This window comes from Nicotiana tabacum, chromosome 17 (genome assembly GCF_000715075.1).
Source record: "Nicotiana tabacum cultivar K326 chromosome 17, ASM71507v2, whole genome shotgun sequence".
Taxonomy (NCBI): Eukaryota; Viridiplantae; Streptophyta; class Magnoliopsida; order Solanales; family Solanaceae; genus Nicotiana; species Nicotiana tabacum.
Genome location: NC_134096.1, coordinates 113,619,170 through 113,629,765, shown reverse-complemented (window position 1 = coordinate 113,629,765; position 10,596 = coordinate 113,619,170). Strand labels below are relative to the sequence as shown.

Below are 10,596 nucleotides of genomic sequence, written 5' to 3'. Positions count from 1 at the left end.
TCATTTTGTCTATTTCTTTCGCTTCAATTATTGTACTATATCACTGTTGTTACTGCTTGAGTACGTGTTGATACTGCTCATTTTCATTTTGTCCTTGAGCCAATGGTCTCCAAAAACGACCTCTCCACCTTCACAGGGTAAGGTAATGATACATATTACCCTCCTCATACCCCACTTGTGAGACTGTAATCGATATGTTTTGTTGACAAAATATATAATTCGACCTTCATAGTTAGACAAATGGTCAATAAATTCTTTGTACCTAAGAAATTGTGTGTGAAGTTTGGTTCTGTAATGGGGACGAAAAAAACAAAAGATACCTTTGCAAGTTTTTTCTACAGTATATGTTGAAATATCAAAATATTTTCACATTTTCTGAACCATCTCTTGTCCTTGGGCAAAACGTATCAGCTATATCCTTCAAAATGCTTGCAAGAAAAGGAAATTATAAATTGGCAGTTAAATATATCATATATTATATATTTTGAAGGCAAATTAGGTTACAACCATAAAACTCTGCAGTTAACAAAGCAACAAATGATGGTGTTCCTCGCATAATTGAAGATGAGAACACAAACAACGAAAGGGGGGTACTGCGCTTCCAACAAGTAAACCGGAACTGTACAGGCATGTACAAATTAGGAGATGCAATTAAAAAGCTCCTTTTTCAAGCTAATCTAACTTAGCTTCAACCCCTGCACCACACTGATGCGGTCGGGTTCTACTAATTCAGGTGGAAAGTAGTCCACCTGCATTTCTAAATCTAGTGCAACCGATTTCTTAATCCTTAGTATGATTCAATCCCACAGACCATATCAGTAGGGCACTGCTCCTCTACCTTATGTGAGTATCATAGTGGTCAAAAACATTATCCGGCACGATCAAGGGTAACTTCTCTATATACATGAATAGCCTTCTAAGGTTCTCCCTTGTTATCGTCGTCATGTCCGCGACGTCTTTGTTGTCCATGTATACCCACAGGTCCCCGGAGTTTACCCTTTTAAGGCTATCACGGCAGAAGGGGCATGATTGTGACCTTGAACGCCTGCAATGTGTTGTATTAGATCATTCTTATTATACCTCATATGTAAGTAATTGGACAAGCAATATTAGCACTATAGAAGAGAGATATAATGCTGAATGTACATTTTTTGTAGAGTAATAAAAGTACAATTTCCTAGTTGAAGCAGCCAGTATATAGTACTCCTCCCGTTTCATTACATGTTAAGGTATTTGATTGGACACGAAATTTAAAAAGAGAAAAAGACTTGAAACTTGTGAAATTAAACATTCCATGACATTTCTGAGCCTGTAAAATCATGTCAGTGAGGATATAATAGGAAGTTTAAAATTGGATTGTTTCTAAATATAGAAAAGTGTTCAAAAAACTAAAAAGGAAAGTGTCAAATAGAAAATAGAACATAGGAGATAATGGTTTTCCTAGATTAATAAGAATATCCAAAGGCACCCGGCTGATTGAAATGCGAACTCCACTTAAAAGGAAAATATCGGATGGAAAATCCCATTGGGAAGGCAATACTACTTAGCCTAAGAGGTGAGCACTGAAGAATAGATCATCCAGGTTGAGAATGAAGGAATGGGAAAACTTTCCTCCACTCTTGACAAATAGAGAGAAATAGGGGTTGGAGGGGTTTGGGGAGGGGGGGAAGAGAAAATGGAAGGACATGGTTTCAGAAATGCAGAGAGAAAATATGATATAGCAGCAGGACCTTATTTACTCCACTCCGAGGTAAGTGAATGGTGGAGCAACTTATATCCAGCAGAAACTTTATGCCTCTAATACTTCATAGGACCAGGGAAACCTGTTATCTCACTTTTCCTAAGAAACAGTTCCCCATGAAACGGCAGCAACCTAAGACTCTAGAGATATCTTTACAAATTATCATTGACAATTCTAAACATTCATTAAGTGGGAAGAAGCATATTTACAAGGACTAGGAAACTAGTTCCAGGAGCAACGTGTGTGTGCGCTCTTGCAAATTAGCCCCTTGGAGTCTGCGGAATAGCAGCATATCTAGGTCACTGCAGGATTTCGACATTGTAAAGAATTTGTCACCAGCAAGAACGCGAACTTAGATCCAAAAACAAAGGCAAAAAAAATAGGTCTATTCCTTAGCAAAGGTCACTGAAATTATATTCAGTTAGAACCTCAGTTTAGAAGGTCTGCCTCTTTTCATTTTAATCCATCAATATTTCCATTTGGTCCTATTTATTAGGTAACCTTCTCCCTGGGTGCAGGGTCGTAAAATAACTCGGAGCAGTATATTCAAAATAAGACACTAAAACACAGTACTGCAGTGATCCAGCTTCTCAGATAATGCATAGTTACGGTCAGCAAGAAAAATCATAAACACTCTGACTGCAACATTGAAACACACCAAGGAATCAAGATGTTTCTCATAAACAGATAGTTAAGATGATGACCTCTAGTTTGATGCATATCTCAAAACTGACAATACTCTCACTCAATAAACTGAATAACAGTAAAAATTTAGGATAGAGCACTTTTTAACACAGGCATCACTTGATTAAAGAAATGGAAATAATAAAGAGCAATGTATAAGCACACAAAGCAGACCAGCCTAAGCTTAAAGCTATATCACTTCTTACCATGTTCAATACCAAACTATGCCGTTACGCACAGAGGGAAAACTTCCACCATGCAAGCATCTATCATTAGTTATAATTACCACAGTGATTTCATGGTTAGTGGATTTTTTTAGTTTTATAATAAGTTCATTGTTAATGAATGATATTACAAAACATTTTATTATGTCAAATTACCAAATGCCACACATACAAAAGGATGGGGAGATACAGATGTACAAAATTGCCCAAGCATGCCATCTCTATAATGTATTTCAAAAACTAAGGTACAAAAGAATCAGCTTAAAAAAGAAGACTTGCATATCCTAAAATCCTGTGGCTACCATGCAAACAAAAAATAAATGCTGACCTAACCCTTTAACAACCTAGACCTAGCTATTAACTTGTACCTGCCTTAGCCGTATTTGATCTAGCTTGGCTTGATAAATGGAGAAAGATAGCCCCAGACTACCAAAAAACGGGACCACCCACAGGACTTTCACACCAAAAAGCACTTGGTGGCTGTTACATAAGCATTTATATATATACATAGAAGGGGTATAAAATGAGTACTGATATAGTGTTTCTCTTCAGAGATACTTAAATTTCTTATGGTCATCTAGTTTCTCCAGCAGTGACAATGTCTTCCTTTTCCAGAAGGAATTTTCTTGAATTTAACTGTGGGGGTGGCTTAGTATGGGAGAGTTAATGTTCTTAGAAGTAGCACAAAATGCCTCCATACTCGAGAACTGACTATAAAATCTATTATTTAAACTTAACAGGAAGCTTCTAACTCACACAAACTGCACATGTAACATACCATTCATGATAGCATTTCAAGCACAGGGCGTGATTGCATTTGGGTAGGACAATTTTGCTGTTCATTTCCATGCAGATTCCACATTCATCTTCCCTTTCAATGTCCGAGTCAGAAGACTGTCTGTAATCCTCATCATCTCTTCTCCTGTATCTCTCTGAGCAAACTGCTTTTTGCTTTTTGTCTTCTGAATCCGTAACACCTCTTTCAAGTTGAAGTAAGGAGGGATAAATAACAGCTGCACAAGATTAATGATTATTCGCAACCATTATCCAGCACAGCTAATTTATCTTAAGAGTATACATGTTTGTATCAAATGAAGGAAAATGTAGAAACTCACCATAGAACTCCCTAATGCTTGCTTTCCTTTCATGAGTTGACATGGTTGTGGTGCCATCAACATAAACCTAAAGCAAGGAACAAGAGAGTGATCCAATGTCACGGTTATTGCACACGAAAAACAGCTTGAAATAGAGGGGTTTAGCAATGCATGAACAGGAAACGCAGACCTTGTAAATTAGAATTCGCAACAATCCAAGGGCACCAGCAAGGTGGCAATCAGTCCATTGCACTAAGAAAAGGAAAAGGTGCGCAGCTGGACTGTAGGACATTCGCATCTGTAGGCAAGCTCCATCGTACTCTCTGGAAAAGTCGGATGCACTGCACCCCAAATTCCAACAATCAGATTCTAAATGACAAAACCAAGAAGGACCAAACAAACACTGAATTACCATTTCCAGACAAACATGTTCACCAGACAAAACAAAGAAAAGTCTACCAACGTAACCGATTTACAAAACCCACTAAATAAAGGAAGGGATGGGAGAAAAAGAAAATGGAAAAATTGAAATGAGGAAAATGCAGAATGCAACAATTTACTTCCTTCTGCCATTGTTTAGCTATGTAACCACATTGCAACAATTTAATTTTCAACGACAGAAACAACTTCACACAAATGGATTTAACTTATTAGACTCTTTACACTATCAACGTAATTTGACTACACAAATCTGCAACTCCAATCCCCATAACACCACCACCCCCCAACCCAAAAAAACCAGCAGAATTCCCTTGCAGCAGGTACCATAATGGATAAAGTTAAGATGAAGGTAGGCCTTGGAATCATAAACAAAGGCTACATAATCATAATAATATAATAGAGTTTAGAGGCTTTTACAAGCTAAGCATCAGATTAGCATTAAAAATGATACCTTTATCTCTGTTTGAAGCAATCAAAGAAGTGAACTCCAAACCAACATTGATAACAACCATACCTTAATCAAATGCGCTACACTTCTAAACACAGTTTTAAAATAAAATAAAATAAAGGAAAAGCAAAAGGGCAAACACGTGTCATCACTGCCACAACATCTTAGCAAATCTAACCACAGAACTAAAGAACATATAGGAAGCAAAAACAAAAGGGGGAAAAATCAAATAATGTCAGAAATAAAAATAAAAAAGCAATGAAGCTTCAAAAATTTTTAACAAGAAACAAAAACCCATATCAGAAAAAATCATTCTGAACAAAATATGACAGCAAAAAAAAAAAAAAAAAAAAAAACACTTGAGAACCGAAATATCAAAAGAAAAGGGAAAAATAAAAGTAGGCTTGAAAATGGGGTGGAACCATAAAAATCCTATACAACAACAACAAACCCAGTATATTCCCACACCCCATCGTACGGAGGCCCTCAACCCTGCCTAACGAAGATAGAGCGGATGTTTCCAACAGACATTACAAAGAGTGAGAAGAAGAAGAAGAAGAAGAAGAAGGGGAAGAAGAAAGAGAAAAGGGAAAATAAGAACAAAAGGGTTTTACGGATATGGCAGTAAATTCTAGAAAACAACAACAAAAATGGATGAGCAGAGCAAGAAAAGAAGAATGAAAAAAATATGGTTTTTTTTAAAAAGGAAGTAGGACTTACAGAGTATTAGCATGCTGAATATCAGCTTCAAGAACTTTGAGAGAATCCTTAAACGACCTTCGCATTGGCCCTCCTATTCCTATTCCTATTCCTCCCCTATTCATTAATCCCACCCAAAAATGAATAAATAGAATTATTATAATACTCACAACCAAACAGCCTTTATCATCACTACTAATCCACTTCTCTACAATCCCTTTTTCTTAATTCTCTAAGTTGAAAGAGATTCTTCGGATATTGATTTTTCCCAAATTGTGACGACTCTGATACAGAATCCTGGGCTCTTCTATTCTCTTCTTCTTTAACTAAACTACTTGCTGTGCAGCGGAAGAAAGAGAAAATGGGGGAGTTGTTGTTATTAGAGGACACGTGGACTTAAGCTGCTGACACCCGATGAGGATTGAAAAGTAAATATATGAAGGGCAAATTTGGAATTTTAAGTAAAGATAATGGACCACTAGCACTGACTTCAATGTGAACTCGGCGAACCTTTAAAATGCTACTCCCTACTGTCTCTTTTTTTTTGTTTTTTTAATTTGAACTTTTATATAATCAATAAATAAGGAATTAATTTTAGTTTTTAAAACTTTGCACTTATTATAATATACTAATTTTAATTAAGGGTAATTTAATTAAAATATTTTTTTTTCTAATAGTTAATATTTTTTTAAGGAGCGTGTTAAATATTAAAAAGTTATTTATTATGGACCGAGCAGCAATCCTTTTACCTTTTTAATCCGTCTATGAACTGTGTCACCGAATGAGACAATATGTAACTGAAATTTGAAACAAAACGTATTTAAAGTTAAAAATGGAAATATATTTGAAAGTTATATTGTTTTTTTAGAATAAAGTGAACTTTTAAATTTGAAGTACTTCTTAAATTAGATTTTAAATTGAAATTAGAGATAATATACCATTTTGTATTACAAACTTATTTGATATTTTACAACTTATTAGAAAATACTTTATGCAACTTTGCCACTTTTAAGAATGAAAATTTGTTTCAGGAGTCAAAAACTAAAGTAGAGTAATATTGGATTTGAAGAACTAAAATAATATAGAAAATAAACATGCTATACTGCTATGGTTAAATGAGCTTGTCTAAGTGTGATGACCCAAAAATGTCATCTTTAAATTTAATGATTAATTATATAATCTAAGCACTATTTATCATTACTCGACTTGCGTGTGCAGTCCGTAAAAAAAAATTCGAAAAGTTTTCAGGTGAAAAATGGATTAAAATGTGAATTAGATGCTTAAAACACAACTGAGTTGACTTTGGTCAATATTTTGAGCAAACGAACTCGGATCAGTGTTTTGACAGTTCCGATAGGTCCGTATCGTGAATTGGGACTTGGGCGTATACCCGGAATCAAATTTCGAAGTCCCTAGCCCGAGATATGGAATTTTGACGAAAAATTTGAAGTTTAAGTTCAAATAGTGACCGGATATCGAATTATGTACAAATGACTCCGGAATAGAATTGTGATGATTCCAACAGCTCCGTATGGTGATTTTGGACTTAGGAGCGTGATCGGAATTTTATTTGGAAGTCCGTAGTGGAATTAGGCTTGAAATGCCGAAAGTTAAATTTTTGGAAAGTTTGACCGAGGGGTTGACTTTTTGATATCGGGGTCGAAATCCGATAGAAAATTTTTATAGCTCCATTATGTCATTTATGACTTGCGTGCAAAATTTGAGGTCAATCGGACTTGATTTGATAGGTTCCGGTGTTGTTTGTAGAAATTAAAAGTTTCAAAGTTCATTAGGCTTGAATGTATATGTGATTCGTGAATTTAGCATTATTTGATATGATTTGAGGTTTCAAATAAGTTCGTATGATATTTTAGGACTTGTTGGTGTATTAGGTTGAGGTCCCGAGGGCCTCGGGTGAGTTTCGAATGGTTAACGGATCAAAAATGGGACTTAAACAGCTGCTGCAAATTCTCTTCTGCTGTGCAATCGAGCCCCCAGAAATCGAGCCGAGGATCGAAGGCAGGCTTGAGATCCATGATCGAAGGCCACTGATCAAAGGCCTAGGATCGAGGGTTATGACCAAGGCCAATGATCGAAGGCCATAAGGATCGAAGCCAGGATCGACGGCTGTGATCGAGCCCCAGGGTCGAGGGCCATGATCGGACTCACCATGATCGGACTCCCATGATCGAGGTCCAGGATCGGATTCTCATGATCGAGGTCCATGATCGGACTCCACGATTAAGGTCAGCCTGGACAGATCCGAAAGTTATAAAAACAGGGGGGTTTCGTCCCATTCGCCATTTTTAACAACTTGGAGCTTGAGAAGAGGCGATTTTTGATATATCTTCAAGGAAAAATATTGGGGTAAGTGTTCTTAACTCAATCTTGGTTAGATTACCCGAATCCATCACTGTTTTTCACATTTAATTGGTGATTTAAGTTGGAAAAATTTGAAAACCCTCTTGGATAGATTTGTGAATTTGAGGGTCGAATCGTTACTGGAATTTAGTCATTTTGGTATGGTTAGACTCGTGGTTGAATGGGCGTTCATATTTCGTAACTTTCGCCGAATTTCGAGACATAGGCCCCACGTGCCATTTTTGAGTTAATTTCAGTTTTTTATTGAAAACAAAATGTAGTATTTTCGTATAGAATTAATTCTATAATTTTTGTTGACTGTATCGAATTAATTATGACTAGATACGAGTCGATCGGAGTCGAAAAATCGAGAAAAAAGCATAATACTTGATTAAATTGGAGCAAGTCGAGGTAAGTGACTTGTCTAACCTTGTGTGGGGAAAATTTTTCCTAGAATTGATATTAATTTGATTATTGAAATGTGTTGAAAGTCATGTACACAAGGTGACGAGTGTGTACACGGGCTAAATGTGAAAGATTATATTTTTAAATTGTGTAGATCATTGTTGCGCATTTATTAAATTATTTTATCTTGTTATATTCTTCATCATTGATTTGTGATATATATTTTAGATTTGTTTACCTTTTTTCTGCTAATTGTTTTACCTGTTTTATTGAAATTTAGTTTCTTTTATACTGTGCATTATTTGAAGGTTGATTTTCTTTAAATTAAATACTCGGTAGTGCCCTTGTTGATATTGATTTATGGCCATAGTTGCTTTCGATTAATTGTTGTGATTTTCATAAAGTTGAAGGAAATACTGTTTTGATTCCACGAGATATTATTTGCAATTATTTGGTGTCATTAAATGTGACATACTATTTGATTCATTTCCAATGTCATTTTATTTTACTATATTGATAGACATTTTACCATGCCATTATTATATTCCAGTAGGGCCTCACCTGATCTCGTCACTACTCTACCGAGGTTAGGCTTGGCACTTACTGGGTACCGCTGTGGTGTACTCATACTACACTTCTACATATCTTTTTGTGCAGATCCAGGTATATTTTACCAGCCTAGACGTCAGTGAGTTACCTGCGTACGGAGACTTCGAGGTATATCTGCCAGCGTCCGCAGACTCTGGAGTCCCCTTCTATCATTTTATATTGCTTCCTTATATTTTATTTAGACCTCGACATATAGAGACATTGAGAATAAATTCTTAGAAACTTGTGATTTATTTCTACCGGGTTTTGGGAGTTGAAATTATTTGAATTGTAGTTTATTTACTTCAGATATTTATTATTATTCTGCATTGATAGGCTTACTTAGTCTTAGAGACTAGGTGCCATCACGACCTCCTACGGAGGAAATTTGGGGTCGTGACAAGTTAGTATCAGAGCACTAGGTTCATAGGTGTTATGAGTCACAAGCAGGTTTAGTAGTGTCTTGCGGATCGGTACGGAGACGTCTGTACTTATCTTCGAGAGGCTATGGAACTGTTAGGAAATATTCACTTCTTTGATTCCTTATCGTACGTATTTGTTGACTTCAAAATTTTTAAACAATTGTCTTTCTATTCTCTCACGGATGGTGAGGACACACACGACTGGATCTGATGATCAAATACCCGCACCCCCTGTTAGAGCCGCAAGAGGCCGGGGTCGGGGTAGAGACCGAGCCGGAGGCCGAGTAAGACCACGTGGTGCAACCAGAGCACCTGCACGAACTGCTGCACCAGAGTCACCAGTAGCTCCAGTTGGAGAGCAGGCACCTGAGACGCCTGTTACTACTCCTGCACTTCAGGAGACTCTTGCCCAGTTTTTGAGCATGTTTGGCACTTTAGCTCAGGCAGGATTAATTCCACTTGCTCCTGCCACATCTCAGGCTGGGGGAGGAGCGCAGACTTTCGCCGCCCGTACTCCAGAGCCACGTGCCCAAGTTGACCATGCCCTAGAGGTTATACCAGTGCAACCAGTTATCCCAGTTCGGCCTGATATTAGGACAACAGTTTCAGAGGGGGAGCAGCTCAAGCTCGAGAGGTATAAGAAGTACCACCCTCCCACTTTCAGTGGTTTAGCTTCAGAGGATGCTTAGGGTTTTCTGGAGGAATGTCACTGTATCCTTCGTACTATGAGTATTGTCGATTCCAGTGGGGTTTCATTCACTGCATTCCAGTTTAGAGGAGCAGCCTACCAGTAGTGGTGGGCATATGAGTTGAATAGTCCCGCTGAGGCATCTTTACTCACTTGGACTCAATTTTCGGATATGTTCTTAAGGGAGTATGTTTCTCAGAGTTTTAGGGATGCATGGCGCGCAGAGTTTGAGCAGTTGCGCCAGGGTTCTATGACTGTGTCAGAGTATGCGGTCCGATTAAGTGATTTGGCTAGGCATGCACCAGCCTTAGTTGCTACTGTTCGAGAGCGGGTTCGCAGATTTATTGAGAGTCTTCACCCTAGTATCAGATACAGTATGGCCCGAGAGCTAGAGATGGACATCACATACCAATAGGTGGTGTCAATTACTAGAAGATTGGAAGGTATGCGGACTCGGGAGAGGGAAGAGAGGGAAGCTAAGAGACCCCGAGGTTCTGGAACATATAATAATTCTCGTGCTCCAGTTGTAGCCCGTCATGGTAGAAGTTATGTGAGCCATCCTATTAATTCAGAACTTCCAGCTTCCAGTGGTATTCTGACTACTCCCAGACCACAGGTTCCATATTATGCACCACTAGTGTCTTTTGTACCTCTTGTACGGGGTGCTTTCAGCGGACAGTCTAGTCGATCAGGCCCGAGCCAGTCTTAACAGCCACGTCCTCTTAGAGCTTGTTTTGAGTGTGGTGACACTCGTCATATCATGAGGGATTGCCCCATAATTAGGAGTGGTGCACCTCCACG

At 37.8% G+C, this 10,596-nt stretch overlaps 1 protein-coding gene across 1 annotated transcript; it reads right to left on the bottom strand.

The window, feature by feature from the left end:
* Positions 1-452: 452 nt before the first annotated feature.
* On the bottom strand, positions 453-5,678 carry LOC107779621 (E3 ubiquitin-protein ligase AIRP2). Its single transcript, XM_016600077.2, has 5 exons — positions 5,353-5,678; positions 3,934-4,084; positions 3,765-3,831; positions 3,428-3,662; positions 453-1,045 (listed from the first exon to the last, which is right to left on the bottom strand). Exons 1-5 carry the CDS (start codon positions 5,454-5,456, stop codon positions 835-837), a joined length of 768 nt encoding a protein of 255 aa, XP_016455563.1. The 5' UTR covers positions 5,457-5,678; the 3' UTR covers positions 453-834.
* Between the last annotated feature and the right edge of the window lie 4,918 nt (positions 5,679-10,596).

Coding starts and splice junctions, on each gene's coding strand:
- LOC107779621 (XM_016600077.2), bottom strand. CDS start 5,456: ATGAATAGGGGAGGAATAGGAATAGGAATAGGAGGGCCAATGCGAAGG. Junction 4,085..5,352: donor ATTCAGCATGCTAATACTCT/GTAAGTCCTACT, acceptor TTTGGGGTGCAG/TGCATCCGACTTTTCCAGAG. Junction 3,663..3,764: donor AAGCATTAGGGAGTTCTATG/GTGAGTTTCTAC, acceptor AATCTTGTGCAG/CTGTTATTTATCCCTCCTTA.